Source organism: Podarcis vaucheri (genome assembly GCF_965113315.1).
Source record: "Podarcis vaucheri genome assembly, chromosome: 2".
Lineage (NCBI taxonomy): Eukaryota > Metazoa > Chordata > Lepidosauria > Squamata > Lacertidae > Podarcis > Podarcis vaucheri.
Genome location: NC_138760.1, coordinates 113,650,767 through 113,673,760, shown reverse-complemented (window position 1 = coordinate 113,673,760; position 22,994 = coordinate 113,650,767). Strand labels below are relative to the sequence as shown.

Sequence of the window (22,994 nt, the reverse complement as noted above, 5' to 3'; positions counted from 1 at the left end):
TGGGAGGGTGTTCCACTGGGCGGGCGCCACTACCAAGAAGGCTGGTTCCCTGTAGCTTTGCTTCTCGCAGTTAGGGAACTGCCAGAAGGCCCTTGGCGCTGGACCTCAGATATTTTCTGAAATCTCCCCCGCTAACATGAGAGCTCTGTAGTCACTGTGGCATCAGAGTGATTTAAAACTTTAGAAAGGTGTTTTGTTGTTGTTTTTTGAGAGGGGGACAAGTAAAAATGCACTCCGGCTATTGGCATACGCTTGGGGATTTCCTAGCCCAATCCAGCAGCCAGGTCTATGCTCACACAGTGCCTGTCAGATCACTAGCTTGGAAGAAGGAAACAGAGGGACTTCTTCCCAAGATCCTTCCTGCATCCATGGCAACAAGGCCAATGATGTGGCTAGGGCTAAAAGCACTTGGCCCAGGTATCTACTGACAGCTAGAAAGGAATGAGTATTTTCCATACAAGCAGGTCCCAGTTCCAGCTAAGGTTGGGAGACCCTGGGAGACAATATAGTGCAGCAGCCTGACATACCATAAGGCAGTTTCCCATCTTCCCTATACAGTGGTACCTCGGGTTACATATGCTTCAGGTTACAGACTCCGCTAACCCAGAAATAGTACCTCAGGTTAAGAACTTTGCTTTCGGATGAGAACAGAAACTGTGCTCCGTTGGCGCAGCGGCAGCAGGAGGCCCCATTAGCTAAAGTGGTGCTTCAGGTTAAGAACAGTTTCAGGTTAAGAACGGACCTCCAGAACGAATTAAGTACTTAACCCGAGGTACCACTGTATAGACACTTCCTCCCTCCCTCCCTCTGTGTGTGTCAGAGAAAGAGAAAGAGAGAGAGAGAGAGAGAGAGAGAGAGAGAGAGAGAGAGGTGTTGCCATATTTCAAAAAGTAAAAAGCAGGATACTCCACGCTTTTCTTAGGAAGACCCAGAGGTTGTATGGCAGCCCTAAGAGAAAAAGAACACACTACACCTTGCCATTCCCCCCCCATCCATTTTCAATATTTGAACAGACCATAAACACAAGAGTTCACTTGTAGAATTGTATTTATTTACTCAACTTTTCCCAAAAAACTAGATCTCCATTGTAAGTCTTTTTTACATATATAGCGAAAAATAGTTCAAAAGGAGCTCTGTAATGCCAAAAAGAATTGAGGGGGCGGGGGAACCAACACATAACAGCTGGCACAGCTAAGGCCTCCAGTGTCTTGCAGTCAGGAGAGAAGAGACTCCACACTGCAGATCCTGGGGCGTGAGAGGAAAAAGCAATTAAAAATAAGTTAATTTAGTCCTACAAGGGTGAGGGGTGTGTGAGGCAGCAGTGATGAAGTTTGATCACCAAAGCTCCTAGTGGGATTACATTCATCCCAAGAGCCACAGCACTCCAGTGGTGCCCCAGAAAATAACAACCACCCCTGGACCTGTCATTTCTCCACCCCCTCCTCCAAAATGGCCGTTATATCTATCTTTCTATCTTACTAGTAGTATTGATGAATACCTCCCTCCAGGTATAAGAGATGGGGATAACATAAAGGAAAGAGGGACAAACAGGGGCATCCAAACCACACCTGGAACAGAGGGGCAAAACCGGCTCCTATGCGTTCCGTAAAAATAAAATGAAATCTGATGTGTGTGTAAACACTGGAAGATGCAAAACAGGAGATCATCAGGAGACAAGACACTGAGGAAGTTGAAGAAGGAACCATACCCGAACAGGAAACCAGGCTGGACGATTCTGTGTAGAGTTGAATTTAGATGTACTCACCACTATTAGGTGGTTTCAGGAGGTGACTGGTGCCTTGGGACGGCAAGGCAGGGGGACGGGGGGGGGGGGAGAGAGAACGAACTGATTCACAGCATGGACTGGATACAGCTCCAAGAACATGTTGGGACTAGCTATCTTGTTTGGGCACCAAAAGTTAACACAATCCACAAGACCTGAGGGCCTGGCGTAAGACAGTTCAAGTGTCTTTGGAATGTCAAAGATGAACCTCCGACTACTCAGCCACCACTGTCAGAGAACCACATGCCAAATGGGCCTCAGCTCGTCAGAGAAATCCAGGTCCCAGAGATCCTGGAGGACAGGAGGAAAGAGAACCCCGTGGGGGAAGAGAAAGAGATTCTTGCTAGGATGGAAGTGAGCCACAGGAAAGAAATAAAAATTTATCTGGCCGAGCACCAAAAAAAGGTTATCTGTGCAATAATAGATGTATGGAAGTGGGGGTGGGAATCCCTGCTCAGAGCGAACCCACAAGAAGACAGAAAGGTAAGGAATCCTCCAAGGTCCAACATTGAAACAGACCAGGGATCTTGTCAGGGTCAATCAGCTGTGACAGGAGGATTTATCGCTAGGGAGGGGGTTGCATTTAGCTACGTGCAAGAGAAACAGCAGCGACCGTATCAATTGCAGATTTTGATGCGGGTCCCCTTAGAAAGAATGCGGAAGAAGGGGAAGATGCGCTCGCGGAACGAGGCGTTGAAGGTATGGATATGGCCCATGCTCTCGGCATTGTAGAAGCTCAGCTGGCCCCGTTCATAGTCCAGGAAGACGCAGAAGCGGCGGAGCTTCTCAGATGGGGAAAGGGAGGTCTGCTCAGTGGTCGTCAGAGCCTGGTACTTCTTGCCGTTGGTCCCCACGCACCAGATCTCCCGTTTCTGGTGGGAGCCGCCGCCGGCGGACTTCTCTTTGCGCCGGGCCGATTCGCGGGCCACCCCCACAGCCCACCCCCGCCGGCCCCCCACCTCCACTTCCCAGTAGTGGCGGCCGTAGGTGAAACCCTGCAAGGCCAGAACGCAGTAGTCGGAGTCGAAGCGCTTGGGGCTGTCGGGCAGGTCCCGCCAGCGCTCTCCGAGCCGGACGCCGAGGCAGTCCGAGGAAACGGTGAGGCGCGGGTGGGCCGTCTCGGGGTCCAGAATCAATTCAGCTGCAGGAAAGAGAGTGAGGGAAAGAGATCAAGAAAACAAAACGCTTAAAAAAGGAGGTTGCGCATTTGGTTCCTTATACATTTAGTAGGTTCCAAGCATGGAATTCCTCCGATTCACAGCCTGCCTTATTCAAATGGGCAGGTTAATAGCAAAGTTACTCTCAAGAGTTGAATGGTTTTAATTCAGCAGTTTCTAGCCCACGTGGATGGCAATTACCGTTTTAGTTTATTATGCAAATACGCAAGAAGTCTTTAATACAGGCGTGGTCAAGTGGCAGCTCAAGATTTACACCCTATACAAAATTAAAATCTTTCATTTGCTCAATTACACACATGCAACATGACCGTGAAGACAGCTACTTCGGCCTTGGCATATTTTACACGACAGATTGGCCTCTGCTCATTCCCATACAATATAATGGATGTTTTAGGGTGGTGGGTGGCGCTGTAATCTAAACCACTGAGCCTCTTGGGCTTGCTGATCAGAAGACCAGCAGTTTGAATCCCTGCGACAGGATGAGCTTCCATTGCTCTGTCCCAGTTCCTGCCAACCTAGCAGAAAGTACACCAGTGCAAGTAGATAAATAGGCACTGCTGCAGCGGGAAGGTAAACAGTGTTTTCGTGCGCTCTGGTTTCTGTCACGGTGTCCCACCGCACCAGAAGCGGTTTAGTCCTGCTGGCCACATGACCCGGAAAGCTGTCAGTGGACCTTGGCCTGAAAGCGAGATGAGCACCGCAACCCCATAGTCGCCTTTGACTCGACTTAACTGTCCAGGGGTCCTTTACCTTTTTACCTTAATGGATGTATTATGAGAGCAGAATCACAGCGTAAAAAGTGGTTTTCCAAGCTCTAGAATTTCACCAGTTCATACAGAATGAGGAGGGGAAATCAATAAGGACATAGCCCTAGCACACCAGCCTAGTGGTCAGCTTCCCACTCAAGCCAACTCTGATATGTCAGTGTATGAAATTCTGATGGTGAGTGGAAAGAAGCTCCTATCTATATTGGTGTTCCCAAAGCTTTAACCATAAAGATGGTGAATCAGCACTGATATGATAGCAGATACAGAGCAGAAGCTTATGGAATAGTCATATGTCTCAGACTACTCAGTGAGCTAATGGTCATGGTGAAACTTCCTGGTTTTCAGTTCAGTCTCTTTACCACTGTGCTGCACTACCTCCAAAAGACAATCTCAATGCTTTTTGTCTTTTCATAGAACTGCAGAGTTGGAGGGGATGGGGGGGTCATCTAGTCCAATGAAGGAATATTTTGCCCAACGTGGGGCTCAAACTCACAACCCTGAGGGTAAGAGTCTCATGCTCTGTCAACACAGCTATACTGCAAAAGCGTTTTCTTTTGAAGCTTGCCACTGTTCTACCTCTCTCCCACACTATTATCCCGCCCCCCTCTTCCATTCCCACTTCCAAACTCCCATTACACAGCTTTATGCCTTGCAACAGCCACCGTCACCCCTTTTCACCAGAACTTTCTCCTCTCTTCAGTGCATCTGAATACGATACGATATGATACTCTTTATTGTCAGTCCCATACAGAACAATGAAATTGAAAAATCTCAGTAAGACATTCAAAACTCAACAAGCCTGCTATCCCAACCTGAATGAATGAATGTTTATCACTATGGCCAAACAGTCAGCACAGCAAAACTAGAATTTCAGCACAAACACCAAAATGGTCAAAGTGGAATTCACCAGACAACATGCCAATTAAAAAGATCTAAAGTATGTACTTCAGGACATCTTTCCCAGAACCTCCTTGTTCCGAGTCTCCCACTTACACCACAAACAGTTATTCCCCTATTCACACAGGTTGCTGATCATTCCCAGCCTCCCTCTTTTCTCCCCGCTCCACAGTCTATAAGCCCCTCTAGGTAAGGACATCTCTCCAGAATCAGCTGCTTCCTGCAATTTGTTAAGCCAACTGCACAAAAGCCAATTCCTAACCTCTATAAAGCGTGGGATAGAGAGCAGCCCTACATGAGGCACATCCCTTAAGCAGTTGCTTCAATTGACTACAGGAGCAGGAGACACAGCAGCCAGGAGGAGCCAGGAGCCTTTTACCTTGAGGGACTTGGCAGAAGATCTTCCCCATCTTCTTCATTAAGACGTCTATAAGGAAGTAGTTTCGAAATTTCTTTCCTGCATCCACTGGCACCATCTCCGGATCCTGGAACGTAATGTTCTCACACCTGGCAAGTTGATAATTTAGAGCACAAATACGTTAAGGGTGGGCTTGGCAGCCGGGGGATAAAGCATTGGGTCAGAAGAAAGGAACACGACCGCCCACACCACAATGGGACATGGGGCTATTCCTAGCTCGGCTCGTCCAACCTCCTCCATATTGCTGCAGCGGCACCTAACAGTCCACTTCAATCCTTTGCTTTTAACACAAGAACACTGCACACTGAGAGGGAACAGAAGCGAGGAGATTAAGCTAACAAAGAGGCGAGACGACAAGGTGGCTTTTCACACTTTTTGGTCCTCACCTTCAAAAACAAGGTTCAATGAATTCTGCCAAGATTCCAAGCTTACTTCTCGTACGCTGTGCTCTCCGCAACGAGCTCAAATATTGATCCATAGATTCGTGAACTTGTTAACAGTTTTGCAGTAAAAAAATGGGAACATAAGAAGAGCCCTTCTGGATCTGACCAAAGGCCCATCTAGTCCAGCATCTGGATGTCAGGACTGGTCGTTGTCCTCTTCAGATCCCCACACAAACGCTTCTTGTTCTTTTATAACTTTTATTGCGTAGTAACAAAACAATCTTATAAACGGTTCTTAAATATTATTCCTCAGTCACTTATTTCAGATACATTCTGAGCTCTGCTTCTCCGTGACCAGCCACTCTCAAAATGTCGAACATGCCCTTCCTTTTGTTTTTCCTGCTCTTTTTTCTAACCTCCTGGCTAGAGCTGGCTTGTATCTCCCCTCCTCCGAATCTGAGCTAGAACTGAACCCTCCCCTTTCCTGTGAACAGCTGGTCCCTCCCTGTTGTTCCCTTCTATTAGATTCACTGCTCTCCTTCCCCTCCTTGGGGAATGCTTTCTCCCTCTGAGAAACTGGAAACTTCTAACTCTTCCCTGACACTGGACATCACAGTGGACCATCAGATGTCCCAGGAAGGTCCACAAGCAGCACCTGAATGAAGCTCCTAGCAACTGGTATTCAGGGGCACACGGTCTTAGAGGTCAGGGGAGGGGAACCTCAGGTCTAGGGGAGCCAGACTGTTAGGCAAAGTACCAGGGTGGATTTGATTTAAATCACGATTTAAATCACTAGTCAGTAAGACTTGATCTAAATCCTTTTTTTTTACAGAAAGGCATTCCTGCTGGTATAATCTTAATATTTACAACGAGGTGAAGGTTTCATTTTTGGAATAATACATTTTCAGAGTAGTTTTTACAGTTATATCAAAAATTACTGATTTGGTTATACAGTGGTGCCTCGCAAGACGAAATTAATTCGTTCCGCAAGTCTCTTCGTCTTGCGGTTTTTTCATCTTGCGATGCACGGTTTCCCATAGGAATGCATTGAAAATCAATTAATGCGTTCCTAGGGAAACTGCCTTCAGAAGGCTGGGGGGGGGACAAGGGCTTTTCTTCCCACCCCCAGCATTTAAAAAACCCCGGGACAGCGGAGGACTTCTCCGCTGTCCGGGGGGATTTAAAAGCCCCTGGGAAGGCAGGCAGGGGGGACAAAGACTTTTGCCCCCCGCCAGCCTTCAGAAGAGGTCCTGGACCTCTTCTGAAGGCGGGCGGGGGGCGAAAGTCTTTGCTCCCCCCCCGCCTGCCTTCAAAAGGTGTCCCCGCGGCGGCGGGAGGTGTCCCCTGCCCCCCGCCCGGCTTCGGAGCACCGGGAGAAGCGATCTCCCTGCAGCCCCTTGCTGCAAAAGACGTCCGGGGGAAGCGGGGAAGAAGCGCTTCGCTTCCCCGCTTCCCCCGGACGTCTTTTGCAGCAAGGGGCTGGGGGGAGATAGCGATCTCCCTGCAGCCCCTTGCTTCAGAAGAGGTCCGGGGGAAGCGGGGAAGAAGCGCTCCGCTTCCCCGCTTCCCCCGGACGTCTTTTGCAGCAAGGGGCTGCAGGGAGATCACTATCTCCCTGCAGCCCCTTGCTTCAGAAGAGGTCCGGGGGAAGCAGGGAAGAAGCGCTTCGCTTCCCCGCTTCCCCCGGACGTCTTTTGCAGCAAGGGGCTGCAGGGAGATCGCTATCTCCCCGCAGCCCCTTGCTTCAAAAGAGAAGACCCGCTGTCCCCGGGGCAAGCTTCGTTTTGCGAAGCAAGCCCATAGGGAAATTCGTCTTGCGAGGCAACTCGAAAACGAAAAAACCTTTCGTTTTGCGAGTTTTTCGTCTCGCGAGGTACCACTGTACTATTAGAAATACATAGATAATTATGAAATTATTATGAGGTTTAATAAGTTAACTGTTTATATTTGGACAACTTTTCTGCTGTACTTTATTGGAAGGAGAAAAATAATCATTTATTTAACTAAATTTGTTTAACTAATTTAACCCAGCCAGATGGGTGGGGTATAAATAATAAATTGTTGTTGTTGTTGTTTAACTAAAGCAATAACATTATAGCATATGTATCCATGTTTGTTGACTGATGTGGTTAAACATTTTTATTTTATTTTTTTTAAAAACTTAGACTGAGTTTCAGCACACATGAAAAACTTAAAACAAATCCTTATTTTCTGATGGCCTTTGGACTATAATGTAACTTAAAGTAAAGAAATTTTACGAAACAAATAAATAAAACAATTTTTTAGCGGTGCCGGGAAATGTCATTTTTGATAGCTTACACAAACACCTGTCTGTTGACTCAAAGGAGAAATTGCTGGGTAAGATGTTACTATGTGTTTTAACAAAGCATCTTAATACCCACTCTGTAAACATTTAGCCTTTCAAGTTACTCTGCCTTCCCTTGATTTGGGAGAGTCAAACACAATTATAGACTTCAATTCAGTGTTAGAAACTGAGATATGAAAGCTAGGAGCTAAATGGTACATTAAACCTCGGTTATGGGTGCAGCAATTGAATGTCTAGGCATCCTTTTTTTATAACAATACAAAGCTGAAAATGAATGAACTGCAGCTAAAATATGAAGTTCATTTTTCACATGATCTATTCCTTCCCCCAATATTCTTAAGAGGGTCTCTTCTCCAGTCTTCAGAGAGTACCTGGAAGTGGGGAGGCAGAATAAGGTCCTCCTTTCCTTCCACTCTGCAGTTTTAATCTGAAATCTTGGGTGTAGTACTGCACCCGCAGCTCAGAAACTCCTCGAACTAATGAAATTCCCCGTCGCAAAATGCGATTAGAACAACGGGAGTTTCGAACACTGCTTCAATTAGACTCTGTGAAAAACGTTTTATGCGGATCTGGATTTTATGAAGCAGTAGCAACTATGCCACCATGCCTCGAAATACTGCAGCAATTCCAAAGGCTAACCAGCCCCAAACCTGCTTTGCTTCAGCAAGGTTGGTGCATGATGTGCCTTTAGACTATTCCCTCAAACGTATTTTTCCCTGGGGGTGGGCAGCTGATGGCAAAAATTGGAGAACCTCGGCTGACAAAGCAGAGGCTACCTTAAGATGGCCTTGAGACACCAGTGCCAGAGATTTATGGACTGTGGAAGCTGTAGATCTCTTATCATTCATGGAGTTTGATCAAATGAGCATATGGAAAACTACCAAGTATCTCAAGGCCTTTCAGATACACACAGGGTAACCGTCAAGGAGAAATTGAAAGCAAAAACCAAGATCAACCAACCTGACTAAAGTGCCTTTGAAGTCCTGGAAAAAAAGAAGAGACAAAAAAGTCAGGAAGACAGGCAAATGTGGGGAAAAACAAAATTTAAGAGTCTGTAGCCACTTAAGATGAAGATTTGATCTCATCCAGTCCTACTGAGAGGGAGCACGCAGCAGTGACTTCCTAGTACAAGGAAGGGCTGAATGTTCAGATGTAACCCTTAGGAGGACTGAATATAATGATTATTTGCCCAGGAAATTTATGAAGTCAACACCCTTAGAATCTCCAAATCTTCAACATTATTATTTCCTGCACAGGGTGGTCTTATTGGTGGTGGTGGTCTTACATTCTAGACTTTATGAGCAGAGAAAGAATAGTGTTATCTTCCATACATCACTGGACTCCATCTGCCTGCCAGCATGGCCAACAGTTCAGAAATGAGGGGAGTTGTACTCAAGCAACATATAAAAGGCCACAGATTCCCCACCCCTGCATTGGAATCGTCGAAGACAAGTCTGTCTCATGGAATTAGAGCAAGGGTAGGCAAACAAAGGCCTGGGGGCCGGATCTGGCCCAACTGCCTTCTAAATCCGGCCCGCGGACGGTCCGGGAATCAGAATGTTTTTAAATGAGTAGAATGTGTGCTTTTATTTAAAATGCATCTCTGGGTTATTTGTGGGGCATAGGAATTCGTTCATCCCCATCCCAAGATATAGTCCGGCCCCCGACAAGGTATGAGGAACAGTGGACTGGCCCACTACTGAAAAAGTTTGCTGACCCCTGAATTAGAGCTACTCGAATTCCATATAGCAAACTCACACTTAAAAAACCCCACAATCCTGCACTAAACTCTTTGTGTCCAGGATCTGTACCACTGTACCACTTGTAAATCACTGTGGCACCACAGCTGGGCAGATTCTTGGCCACTGGTCACCCTGAAGCCAGGCAAGTAGAAAAGGGATTCATTCACCTTGATCATCTGCAAGCCATCCTGCTTGCTCTTGTCCTCCGCTTCTGCAATGAGGCGGCTGAGGGCAGCAGCTTGCTCCTCGAGGTGGGAGATGTTGTTACTCTGGCTGGCAAGAAGCACCTCGTAGCGGTCCTCCAGCTGGTGCAGCATCAGCGCCTGCTCCCCAATGAGGAACTGGTGCAGCCGCTCAAAGTCCGCCTCAAAGTCTTTCATATCGAGCTTCATCTTGTTCTGCGGGAGGATAGGTAAGGGTGAGGAAAGCAAGCGCGAAGGTGGCTGGAGTAAAGGTTTCATGGCGAAGCAGAGTGGAATTATGCACCTCTTTTCTTAGCGGGTAAGCCCCTTTATGAGCGACGCGGGTGGTGCTGTGGGTTAAACCACAGAGCCTAGGACTTGCCGATCAGAAGGTCGGCGGTTCAAATCCCCGCGACGGGGTGAGCTCCCGTTGCTCGATCCCTGCTCCTGCCAACCTAGCAGTTCGAAAGCACGTCAAAGTGCAAGTAGATAAATAGGTACCACTCCGGCGGGAAGGTAAACAGTGTTTCCCTGCACTGCTCTGGTTCACCAGAAGCGGCTTAGTCATGCTGGCCACATGACCCGGAAGCTGTATGCCGGCTCTCTCAGCCAATAAAGCGAGATGAGTGCTGCAACCCCAGAGTTGGCCACGACTGGACCTAATGGTCAGGAGTCCCTTTAACCTTTACTTAAGCCCCTTTATAAGCTACAGAATTGACATTATAAGCACAGAATCTCAGTACTATCCATAGAAACAATGCAACCAATCCACAAACATTGATCAATAGGGAACATTTTTTAAAAAATATGAAATGTAATTTAGGAAATAATGGGGATGGGAGGTACCATCTTAGACATTTCCCCCTTTCTCTCGTGTAAGAAAATGCCTCTTCCAAGATTCCACCTGCTGCAACATGTGCATCCATCATCTGAAAAAAACCAAGCTCTCTCTTCTTTTCAGGTGGTTTGCAGGAGGATAAAATAAGCTTGTAACTTACCCTGAGATCTGCTATTTTCTCCTGTTCAACCGACTTCTGCTTCATAACAGTCTCCAGTTTCTTCTTCAGTGGATCCAAGTGGCCTTGAAGTTTGGCCTGAAAAATAAAATACTAGAACCTTGGAGAAACCGCCATTCAAGTTGCTTCAGTGTCTGAATTCTAAAGACACTGCTAATAGAATAAATGGTGCAATTACATTTTACAGAGCTTCCTGTTAATACATAAGGAGTAGGACAGGCATAGGCAAAATCCGCCCTTCCAGATGTTTGGGACTACAATTCCCATAATCCTTGACCACTGGTCCTGTTAGCTGGGAATGATGGGAATTGTAGTCCCAAACGGCTGGCGGGCCGGAGTTTGCCTATGCCTGGAGTAAGAGCTTGGGAATAAACTTCTTGTTACTCAAAGACATTTTCCCTTTTTTAAAAAAGTTTATATCATGCCTCCACTTTTCAGATCATTGCTTTCTGGCCACCCACTTGGCACACTTAGATGCAACTGGTATAAACAGTTGTAGCCTCCACACAACCACTTCCACAAATCCTGAAAATCTCAGCTATTGTTTAGAAAAGGGAGCACAAGTTTCTAGTCCCTATAGCTTAAGGATTCAGGGGGGTGGGGGTTAAACTATAAAAGTTTATTGCCTGTTTTTTTAATAAAGGATTTGAAATCAGATAGTGTCCAATGGAAAATATTTGCTTAATGTTATCTCTCATTCCTCTGTTCTGCCCCTCAGGGTTTTATTGACCTAGTTGCATGAAGAAATGCATACAAATACATCATCCTGAAGGAGATTGAGCTTTCTGTACTGCACATCAATGTTCACAGAGGGAAACCAAAGTGCAAAATTTAGATTCTAGTAGTAGTAATAAAACTAAAAAGAAGCTACATGCAGCATTTTTAAAAAAAGTTCAACACACATCTGCATGCCACTCACAAGTGGCATACCGAAGTTTGTGCCACTGGTGTGCATAAAGTGAAACATAAAATTCATGCATTCTTCATACAGGTTTTCTAGTTATATAACTGGATGTTAGGCACAAAATACAAATGAAATGCTTTGAAGAGTAATAGAAGTTAAACAATAGAGCTTTTATCCCTTTATTGTTTCTTACTGCATATCAGCAATTATCATACAGATCAACTGACTACAATTGTTAGAAAAGAAAACTCCTAAAGTCCTAATCCAAAAATAAAAGATTTTATGAATAGAAGGCTGCCTTAAACGGACACACCCTAAGTCCATCTAGTCCAATATTGTCAACTCTGACAACATGCAACTCAGTCAGTGGACTATCCTAGCTTTGCTACATAAAAGGCTTTCACTAGAAATGTTAGGATTTGAACCTGGGATGTTTTGCATAAGTTCTGGCACAGGGCTACGCCCCTTGCCTCTTTGCCAGTAGCAGGACACACACAACAGATGTTCCCCTAAGCAAGAGGACACATATAGTGGTACTTCAGGTTACAGACACTTCAGGTTACATACACTTCAGGTTACAGACTCCGCTAACCCAGAAATATTACCTCGGGTTATGAATTTTGCTTCAGGATGAGAACAGAAATTGTGTTCTGGTGGCACGGCGGCAGTAGGAGGCCCCATTAGCTAAAGTGGTGCTTCAGGTTAAGAACAGTTTCAGGTTAAGAACGGACCTCTGGAACAAATTAAGTACTTAACCCGAGGTACTACTGTACTATAGGTTCAGACTGTACAGTCCTAACATTCACATTGACCCCAGCCTCCTGCATACCTTGTATTCTTGCACAACCTCTTCCAGCGGCATGACGCTGTGGTGCTTATGGGCCCGCGATTCTCTGCACACAACACAGATGGGCTCTTCGTCTGCCTCACAGAAAAGCTTGAGGGGCTCCTGGTGCTTCTCGCACAGGGTTCGCTCAGCACTCAGAGCTCGTCCCGCCGCTAACACGGACGGCGATCCGGATGAATCCCCTGCTGCCGCCAGTTCCACGGCCTCCGTGGACACCGCCACGGAGTTGAACGGCTGCGGGTGCATCTGTCGGATAATCTGCACCATATTGGCCAGCTGGAGGTTGGGGCGGAAGCTGCGGCGAGGGAAGACCTTGCGGCACTGGGGGCAGCTGAAAGCCGGGCGCATCTGGGGGGTCGGCGGGGTCGGGGGCACAGTATACTCATCCTCCGGCTCCTCTTCCTCGTCCATCACCTCATCGTCGTCGTAGCTGTCGAACAGCAAGTCGTTCCCCATGTCATCGTCCCACATGTCATCGGACCCGGGGCGCTGGGCCCAGTACGCTCTCTCGTCTTCATCATCCCACACGTCGTCCTCTTCGTCGTCGAACTCCTCCTCCCGAGACACGGCCTCCTCCTCCTCCTCTTCCATGTCCCCGCCATCATCCAAGTACTCGTTGTCCTCCAGGTCGTCTTCGTCGGGGTCGGCGTCCTCCTCCGGCCCCAGGTCGTCGACCCCTCCGTCATCCGCGCCCGCGTCGGAGCCGGGCCCGTACCCTCCGTCCGAGCCGGAGGCGCCCGCGTCGTCCCCTTCCTCCGAGCCCGAGCCCCACAGCTGAGTGATGCACACGCGGCAGAAGTTGTGGCCGCAGCCGATGGACACCGGGTCGATGAAGTAGTCCAGGCAGATGGCGCACACCGCCTCCTCGTGGAGGGTCGCCACCGGGTTGGGGGCGGCCCGGGAGCCGCTACTGGCGGGCGCCGCCGCCGCCGCCATGGGGACCCCGAGTTCTTCCCAGTCGCTTCCCTCGCCTCCCCCCCCCCTGAAGGGAGGCGCCTTCCTCCCGCTCACAAGGCCGCTCCCCTCGGCCCTGCTGAGCCCTTCTCCTCACGGCGCCTCAGTTATGGGGGCGCCGCCCGAGGGGGACCCCCCTCCGCCCCCCCGCGGCTCACCTGGTCGCAGGTACAACCGCCCGAGGCCCTTCCGGGCTCCCCCCGCCCAGCCCTGAAACAAGAAGCCGCCTCGGCACGCGCTCCACTCCCGCCGCCCAACTGGCCACGCCGAGGCTCCGCCGCCACCGCCGCCGCCCGCGTCTCTATGGCGGTTAAGTGCGCCTCGGCGCCGGAAGAGAAGGGCGGGGGCTACGGCGCCGCTCTAGCAACCCACAAGGGGTTTCTATGATGCGGCGTGGGAGGGGGCCGGGGAGGCGGTGGCTGGTGGGGAGAACGGGGCCTTTCTACCCGCAGCCGAATCCTCTGGGCTACACCGAGTTCCCGGCTGGCTCGCAGCGCTTGTTTTACTGAAAGAACTCCAGGGTTAGAGAGACGCGAAGCCGCCGCGGCCGCTAAACAGGAAAGCCCTATTCCTTCGAGGAAATGCGCCGGAAACCGGAGGCCGCTCTACGTTGTTTGCGTCTCTATGGTCGCCTAGGGTGCCGCATCTGTGAGATGGGCGGGCGAGGCGGAGCTGCAGCCGGCCTGGAAGGGGAAGTGGGTGAAAGAGCCACCGAGCGGGTTTCTGGTCCCAGGAAAGGCTTGGGCTGCTTAGGCCCAGAAGGACCCATGCATTGGGGCTGGGCACCAGCTGGGCTCCTGGGATGGAATTGAATGCAGATTTCCAGAAGGAATTTCCTGAGTAGGGATGAAAAGTGCACCAGGCTTGCGATTATGGCTGCAACAGTTGCAAGGAAGGAAGGAAAGAAAACCAAGTATTTCAGGGTAGCTGAGCGGTGATCACGCAGCAGCAGATGCAAAATGCCAAAGATTTTACCAGCAAGGAAAAGAGTCGCATGCCAGAAAGAGCAGGCTCTTGTTTCGTGTGAAATAGTTAATTTTCAAATTTACAAAAACAACGCTGTCAGAATGCAGGATGCAGCCTGGGAGAGGCTTTTTAAGTGGACAGCTTGAGTAGAGTAGGCCTTTGTTGCCTGCAACCAGATCAGTGCTTTGTGTTGGGGGAGTTGTGGCTGCAGATTTAAGCCAACCCCTGACTTGTAACGTTTAAGCTGCTCTGCATCAGTCCAGCCTGCAACAGGGACAGAATATGACAGAACTACACTGCACTATAAACTACTGTCATCGACTAAGGCTCCACCAGAAAAATAGTATCACTTCCAGCATCAGCTTTCTCCTTCCTTCCTCTACCTGCCCGCCCCATTAAACCCTTCCACCAATGGATATAATTCACCATGCAATCCCACTATGGCTTTTTCAAACCAATGATGTCCAGTGAATTCAGGCAATTGATTCTCTTGGACAGCTTCTGATTTTGTGCTGAGCTTTCCATTCTCCATCCCTAAAATAACACTGTTCTTAGGGACATAATAACAAAGAGTCTTCTGTTACCTTAAACATGGGCTACAGACCATTTCATCTGATTAAATATTATCCCAGTATGCAAATTCACAATGTGTTTTTATTTCGCTACATGTGTTAATTGACTTACAAATGCCTGGATGTCTGTGTTATCAACACTTTTTCTGTGTCATTACCACTGCTAATGACAAAATGACCTCCCCACCCCATGTGAAAAATTGCAAAGCAACATAAGATCTCAGGCACTGATGCTTTTCACTTATGGTTTTTCTTCAGAACATTATGAAGCCCTTCTACTGATCAGCTTTGTTCCCATGGAAAGTTATGCAGCAGCAAAAAATTCAAAACCGTTTTTGTTCAGCCTTTCTTTCTATTTTCAGAGTATTGTAGTGTATATGAAAAGTTGCTACCCAGCTGGTTTCTGTAGTGTAGTGGTTATCACGTTCGCCTCACACGCGAAAGGTCCCCGGTTCGAAACCGGGCAGAAACAGCAGTCGGTTTTTTCCCCCCCAAAAGACCTCTTCTTTGTCTTTTTTTTTTTGCAGTTGCTAACACTGCGCACTTTATAAATAGCTTTTGCCGCAAAAATATTAATCTGGATACACACAATGGGAATATACGTAAATCACAGCCTTAAACGTGCAAATCTTCAAAATAAGGCGACGTTTGTAGCGGCAGTGAGAAATCTAATAGTGCTTTTTCTGGGGGGGGGACCGCACATTTTGTGAATCTTTGTACTTTTGTCCATTTATTGTATTTATTTTTCCTGATGTGAACTGTAAAATGATGATTTTCTTGAGTCAAAATGAGAGTACCCCTAAAGGTTTTTTAAAGAAAAAAAGCACTGCTAATAGTTAATAATAAATTGTGAGTACATGATAAAAAACAACGGAAAAGAATTTGGGATGCTTTGAGAAACGGGGCTTTACTATTTTCTATGAGAGGCAACTCGTTTACTTTTTATTTTTAAACCACCAAACAACGCGTTGGCACTGTGTCATGCGCATAATTGAGGCATGGCTCAATTCCTGCACACTAGAGTAATATGCTAAGCTAGTACTGCATTGACTATATGATTCACACTGAGCAACATATTTACGGTAATTCTATGTTGGAAAAGTTCCGAGAAGGCAATAATTGCATATTAACTAGAGTACTTGCAGCCAAAAGCATCAGCCGCCCGGCTAGCTCAGTCGGTAGAGCATGAGACTCTTAATCTCAGGGTCGTGGGTTCGAGCCCCACGTTGGGCGCATGCTTTTGCTTTTTCAGTTCTCCCGTTCTTGCTGTATTTCGTTAGGAGCAAATCCCCAAAATGACCAGTGGCCTCGGCAGTTGTGACAGATGCAAAAACACCACTCCCCCGAAAACGCGTTTCTTAAATCTATACATGCAAGTGGAGTTTACAATTGGAAGGAAACGCAAAACACCCAGCTTTTCGCTCCTAAATTGCTATTACTATTTTTCACTATGGAGCTCATACAAGAAAGTTCACGTGCCTATGTTTTCCCATCTGCAAATCATATGCACGGGGTTTTTTGTGTGTCTTTTGCTAAGTGAAGAGGAGGTGATCAAGAGGGGCGCTCTCCCTGGCCCCCATTTTTGCATTTTTCTTTTGCATGCCATCTCAGTTTTTCCAGCTCTTGTTTCAGTCGGTTTCCACCAGGTTTTTGCATTATTTGCCCGAGCCGAAGATGGAGGCATATGCGTAACCACGCAGGCTTGGAGCATGCGAACAATAGAGAAGAGTGCCCTTTAAGCATGTGCAGAGTGCATCTCGAACACCGAGCAGCACTCGCACTCAGGGCCCACGGGAAAGTGAGTTCAGGTGCAGGTCTGCTCCCTACAAAAGTGTTGGATCTTCTTCCCACATTTCCCCCACCCGTTTCAATTAAGCACCACTTTCCAACGAGTCTGCAAAGCGACGAGCCGGGGGGAAGAGTCCAGTCCGAGCCGAACTTCAATTCCCAGAATGCCTCGAGAGCGATGCGTCCCCCTCTTTGCCCACCAGGACTACATTTCCCATGGTGCTTAGCGGGGGCCGTACAAAAGGCCACAGGAATGCGGTCACAGTCTGGCTCCGGGTTGGGTGTTCGCTCCGCTGCGCTGCACCCCTGCTTCTCCCCAGGATAAAACCCAGGCAGACGCATATATACATATATACATATAGGAATGGACCCCGGTAAGTGCCTGAGGCAAGTTTGTGGGTACCCCCCCGGCCAAAAAAGAAAAAAGAAAACTGATGGTGATCCGGTTATTGCTGGAGTATTTTTGCAGGCGACTCTTGAGGCTGCAGGGCCGGCCAAGGGTTGCAGATTTAACATCAAGGGCAAACACAGAACCCCGCATCTTAAAACCTCTACCGGGAGACTTAAAATGCACGTCATTTGACATCTTTCCTTGCCCAGCCTTTGCTGGTCTTTTGATGCCCCAGGAACGCCTCCTGTGACCACGCTGTTGAGATGTTTTTACTTTAATTTTGAGTTTATCTTTGCCTACTCTCAAGACCCATGCTTGCAATTAATTTGGACTAAGGATCCTTCCGTGGCTGTGCCATTGGTGATGTGTACCTGGGTTAGAATCCTTTCTTCACCTATAGATGTGTTAGGATAATGAATACGCAGCCTTGTTATTCATCACATTAGAAAAAGTACGCTGATCCCACTAGTGATTTTCAAGGGACAAGGCAGTTTGGAGGGCGTGCCTCTGACAGCGCAGCCTTAGACGTGTCTGCTCAGAAGTAAGTCCAACTTAGTTCCTTGGGGCTTGTTCTAGGTGGGTATAGGATTGCAGCCTAAAAGCAGAAAATAGTTAAGGAGGCTATTGGACTAATCAAAAGTGGGCAAGCTTTCTGAGTAACGCAAAGCTCCTCATCAGGCAGAACAAAAAGTGGCACAGTGAGCGTCTGAACTAAATGTGTCAGCAGGTAAGAAGTTTCCAAAATGGGAGTTGTAAGTAAACTATGTTTAAGATTCCCTTTTTCATCCAAAAGGGCACATTGGGGAGAGTCAAGAAGGGCTGCGCTTGCAGCTGGTTATCTGAGGATACTTGCTGGAGACAGGCCTTTTGAGTGCCTCGAGAGCAGAGGACACTTCATTGGGAATTCACACTAGAGCATCAGCACGGGGCACTTGTCAGGCTTCTCATTAGGAACTAGAGAGTCCACTTTCAAAGCACTTGAAAAAATATTATCTGGGTCTCTTAAAAATGAAAAGCAAATCACAATATGCATCACACTAGTGATGCTTACATCTGGAAAGTGTAGTTAGGTCAAAGTATAATTAACCGAGGCAGAGCCCTCTGCTTCCGCTAGGTATCCTCCTGCCCCATCCCTTTCCCCCCCTCTGTCAACTGGCCCTCTTCTTGTTTCCCTACCATTGACTCCCTTAACTCAGTTCAGGGGATGCAGGGAGACGTGACTTCAAATCACCGCAAATAGCTTGCAGAGAGCTCCGTGAGGTGCTTTGGAAGCTTGAACTCCCTGCCCATCAGCTGGTATGTGGGAAGTTCATGTCCGACTTCTGCAGGGATGGGATGTGCGCATGAGTTCCCTGCGAGGAGCTCATGTGCACAGCCGAACCGAGCAGGCTTGCATTGGCTGCCCATCAGCTTGTAGGCAGGGCAGTTCAAGCCTGGGCTTTGCAGGGATTGGCAGACTTTTTTATCTGGCTGGCCAAATTTGGCCTGCAAACCGGAGGATTCCCACCCCACTTGTGGTGGTGATGATTTGCTGTGTTGGGGGGAAGGCAAGATGGGAGATTTAATCGTGTATCTAGAAACCAAGGTGCAAGGAGTAAAAAAATAAGTTTCTGTGCAAGAGAGAGTTTTTTATACAGGTAAAATCTGACTATTTCCTAGTGGCCCTAGAGTTGGGCACGTCAGCAAAATCTTGACCTCTCAAGTCCTCCTTGAAAGTTCACTATCTTTTCCAGTTTGTAACACCCTTTCCTCCCAGTACCTTGTGGCTGCATTGTGGAGAGGGAATGACTGATGGTAATCTTTCTTCCAGCCGGCGAAGACTGGATCAAGAGAGAAAATGAGGAACCACCTCCCGGGCGAGCGGATGCTGAACAATTGCACGAGACGTTATCAGAAGGGAGCGAGGATTTTCCCGACTCTGAGCAGCCTGAAGCCCGTAAGAGGGGCCTGGAAGCCCGCCGGGACACGTTTGCAGAAGACCTTTGTTTCGACTACGAGAACGGCCCCCCGAGGATGCGCGCGAACGACCGGCCGTTCAAATGCGACGTGTGCGAGAAAAGCTTCCGCCACAGCTCCAGCCTGCTGACCCACCGGAGGCTCCACACAGGGGAGAAGCCGTACAAATGCACCGACTGCGGGAAGAGCTTCAACACCAGTTCGGCGCTCATCGTGCACCGCCGGACGCACACCGGGGAGAAGTCCTACGTCTGCTCGGACTGCGGCAGGTGCTTCAGCGAAGGCTCGGTGCTCATCAAGCACTGGCGCATCCACACGGGGGAGAAGCCCTACAAGTGCGCCATCTGCGGCAGGGGCTTCCGGCAGAGCTCGCAGCTGCGTGCCCATGAGAGGACGCACACGGGCGAGAAGCCCTACGCGTGCCGGGACTGCGGCAAGTGCTTTAGCACCAGCTCCAACCTCTCGGCCCACCAGAGGACGCACACGGGCGAGAAGCCCTACATCTGCGCCGAGTGCGACCGGCGCTTCGGCCACAAGTCCCACCTCATCTCCCACCAGAAGACGCACACGGAGAAGCTGCACGCTTGCCCCGACTGCCCCGCCAGCTTCCGCATGACCCACCAGCTGCTGGTCCACCGCAAGTCCCACCAGGAAGACCGGCGCTACAAGTGCCTCCTCTGCGGGAAGACCTTCAGCTACAGCTCGGCTCTGCTGGCGCACCAGCGCATGCACACGGGAGACAGGCCCTTCAAGTGCCTCGAGTGCGGCAGGAGCTTCATCCGCAACTCGGACTTGAACAAGCACCAGAGGATCCACACGGGCGAGAAGCCGTACGAGTGCCCAGAGTGCGGGAAGAGGTTCAACCAGAGCTCGCACCTGGTCAGCCACCGGAGGGTCCACTTCAAAAGCGCCGCCAAAAACCCGGGCGTGAACGTCGGCGCTCCGGCTGAGCAGGAAGTTGAGTCTTCTTGAAGGCCACTTTCCGCAAGGAACTCCTTCTGTAAGTTATGAAGGCCGCCATCTGGCTTTCTTCTGAAAGAGGTTTGCACGGAGGGACTGTCAAGGAACTTTGTGTGCCGGAAAAACGAAAGTTTCTGCACCAAGGCAGCTGAGAGCCTTCGCCGAGGAAAGCAGAGTTCTGCGGCATTGGGTACCTTATGGTTGACGTGGTTAAGAGTGGTGGTCTCGTAATCTGGGGAACCGGGTTCGCTTCCCCGCTCCTCCACATGCAGCTGCTGGGTGACCTTGGGCCAGTCACACTTCTCTGAAGTCTCTCAGCCCCACTCACCTTACAGAGTAAGGGAAGGGAAAGGAGAATGTTAGCCACTTTGAGACTCCTTCAGGTAGTAATAAAGCGGGATATCAAATCCAAACTCTTCTTGTATAACTATTTTGCAGGTCATAGAAAAGGGCAGAGAGAGATGCAGGACGCAGAGGCTTATGCCCTCTGGCCCTTGGAAATCTTGCTCGGCCCTTCTGCCTTCTGGAAACGTGTGGGCAGTGTCTGTCTTTGCTGTCTTAAGGACTAGAAACTTGGGCATGCGGTGCTTTTTAAAAATGGAATGTGGCTGAAATCGGTGCGCTGGCCTGTGTCCTTGTGTGAGTGCAGAATATACTCTAGAAGTGAGGAATCCTATTTTTCTTCTAACCCAAGGGTTATGCTCCCTCCTCTGCAGTCTGTCAGGAACCCCATGCTGGTGGTGGGCGGAGCCAGAGGAAAGAGTGGGCGGAGCCACAGGTGTGCCCTCTGGCATTGGTGCAGTAGGCTACCTTGCAGGAATGCAAAAGTCAGAGGTTTTTACATACATGCAGCCCATGCCCATCTCCTCCTCCAGCTAGATAGATGAGAGGCATTTTCACAGTTCAGGGACCCACTTGAACCCTCAACACTCGAGGAGTGCATGGCGCAGGATTGGTGTGGAGGTTCCCACTCAATTCAAGAGAACTGCAGTAGAACAGTGGGACTGTAACTAAACTTAAATTAGCCATGCTTTAGTCCCATTGAAATCCATGGGGCAGGTTAGCCGTGGCATCATTTAGTTTGGATGCCAACTCAGCCTTTGAAATTTCTTGGTGGTGGGGGAAGAGAAGGGAAAGTTGACCTTCAGACCCCAGGGGGTACACAGAAACCAAAAGAGCTTTTTTACACTGCAATGAGCTCCTTTTCTCTGTGGTTCCTCTGTCTGATGTTGGTAATGCTAGGCAGTTGCTTATGAGACAGGACATGCTCCAACCAGCTTCTAATTGCCACCTTCCATTGTCTTGTATCTTAAGAGAGGAGGAGTACAGTAGTCTAACAAGGAAGAGGAACTGTACGTTTAAACAAAAGAAATGAATGGCTATGTTTTGTTACTCGGTCATGAAATAAAAGGGATGACTAGATGACCCCTGGGTCCCTTCCAACTCTGGTTCTATGACTTAGAAAGTAGGAAACAAATAATCGCCCACCCGCCCCAAGAGACTATGGCTATCGCTTAATAATTCCTGTAGAGAGAGAGTGTGTGTGTCTTTATCTATATATACAGCCATGGGACATGGGTGGCGCTGTGAGTTAAACCACAGAGCCTAGGACTTGCCGATCAGAAGGTTGGCGGTTTGAATCTCCGCGACAGGGTGAGCTCCCGTTGCTCGGTCCCTGCTCCTGCCAACCTAGCAGTTCGAAAGCACATCAAAGTGCAAGTAGATAAATAGGTACCACTCCGGCGGGAAGGTAAACGGCGTTTCCGTGCACTGCTCTGGTTTGCCAGAAATGGCTTAGTCATGCTGGCCACATGACCCGGAAGCTGTACGCCGGCTCCCTTGGCCAGTAAAGTGAGATGAGTGCCGCAACCCCAGAGTCGTCCGCGACTAGACCTAATGGTCAGGGGTCCCTTTGCCTTTATATATACAGCCGGATTCAACTAACCTGTTCACTAGCAGACACCAGCACAAGGAACGGCTAGCGCAAGGAAACTTTCCCCCCGACACACCCCAAGGGTCAGGGGCACCCCCAGAACAGCGTGCAAGGTTTTTAAAAAATCTTCTCTGGCACAGTTAGTAAAGTAAGCCAAAACTTTTGTTCTTGTATTACTCTGCTTAATAAATTTTTTTAAATAGTTTAAAATATTTTCGCACACCTTTCCTTGCTCTTAAGAACTGGACTACAGGGACTCTGCTTATCAGTCTGTTTTAAAACACAGAGTTATGTCCTTACAAAAGCACACGTTTAGAGATACGGTATTGGGGTACAGCAAGCTTTCTAAAGCAGGGATGGGAAACTTGTGGCCCTCAAAACGCTGGCAGGACTGTTAACTCTCATCATCCCTGCTCATTTGCCACGGTGGCTAGGGCCGATGTGAGTTGGGAGTCCAACAACATGGTATGTGGTTGTCAAATATCTGAAGGGCTGTTACACTGATGATGAAGCAAGCCTTCTCCTGCTCCAGAGGGTAGGACCCAAAGCAATGGGTCCATGTGGCAAGAAAGGAATTCCGATTCATCATTAGGAATAAGTTTTCTGACAGTAACAGTTGTTCAAAAGTGGAGTGGGCTTCCTCAGAAGGTTGAGGAGTCGCCTTCAAGGTTTTTAAGCAGAGGTTGGATGGCCATCTGTAAGGGATTCTTTAGCTGTGATTTCTGCATTTAAGTGGCTTAAAAAAAACCGTGAACAGAAATATTGCTGAGAGCTTCTCAAAGCATTTAGCTGCGTTGGAAGCAAGGCTTTTATTCTACAAAAAAGGGGGCAGGGACAGATCAAAGGCTTGGCACAATTTACATGAGGCTCAGAGCCTCTTGCCCAACCCTTAACAATGCCCCCCTGCCAGCAGTTACTATTCCTAGGGTAGCCACCCCCCAAACTCGGCCCTCCAGCTGTTTTGGGACTACAAATCCCATCATCCCTGACCACTGGCCCTGTTAGCTAGGGATGATGGGAGTTGTAGTCCC

The 22,994-nt window shown here is 48.7% G+C and overlaps 2 protein-coding genes across 3 annotated transcripts in view; one reads left to right on the top strand and one right to left on the bottom strand.

Annotated features, from left to right (window-relative positions):
• Positions 1-1,029: 1,029 nt before the first annotated feature.
• Positions 1,030-22,994, bottom strand: part of LOC309526171 (uncharacterized protein) — a 37,671-nt gene continuing 15,706 nt past the window's right edge. The window contains exons 8-14 of the mRNA XM_082212086.1: positions 19,244-20,016; positions 12,426-13,486; positions 10,675-10,770; positions 9,662-9,892; positions 8,713-8,735; positions 5,005-5,132; positions 1,030-2,924 (exon numbers count right to left, since the gene is read on the bottom strand). Of these exons, the coding sequence (XP_082068212.1) occupies positions 2,401-2,924; positions 5,005-5,132; positions 8,713-8,735; positions 9,662-9,892; positions 10,675-10,770; positions 12,426-13,486; positions 19,244-20,016 (2,836 nt within the window). The 3' untranslated portion in view covers positions 1,030-2,400. The remainder of the gene's footprint in view (positions 2,925-5,004; positions 5,133-8,712; positions 8,736-9,661; positions 9,893-10,674; positions 10,771-12,425; positions 13,487-19,243; positions 20,017-22,994) is intronic.
• Positions 16,967-22,173, top strand: LOC309525063 (uncharacterized protein). Of its 2 annotated transcripts, none has more exons than XM_082210419.1 (2): positions 16,967-17,097; positions 18,925-22,173. In XM_082210419.1, the coding sequence occupies exons 1-2, from the start codon at positions 17,088-17,090 to the stop codon at positions 20,040-20,042; spliced, it is 1,128 nt and encodes a 375-aa protein (XP_082066545.1). In that variant the 5' UTR covers positions 16,967-17,087; the 3' UTR covers positions 20,043-22,173. The 2 variants fall into 2 exon arrangements, with proteins under 2 accessions (XP_082066545.1, XP_082066546.1); XM_082210420.1 differs by lacking the exon at positions 16,967-17,097 and adding an exon at positions 17,123-17,841.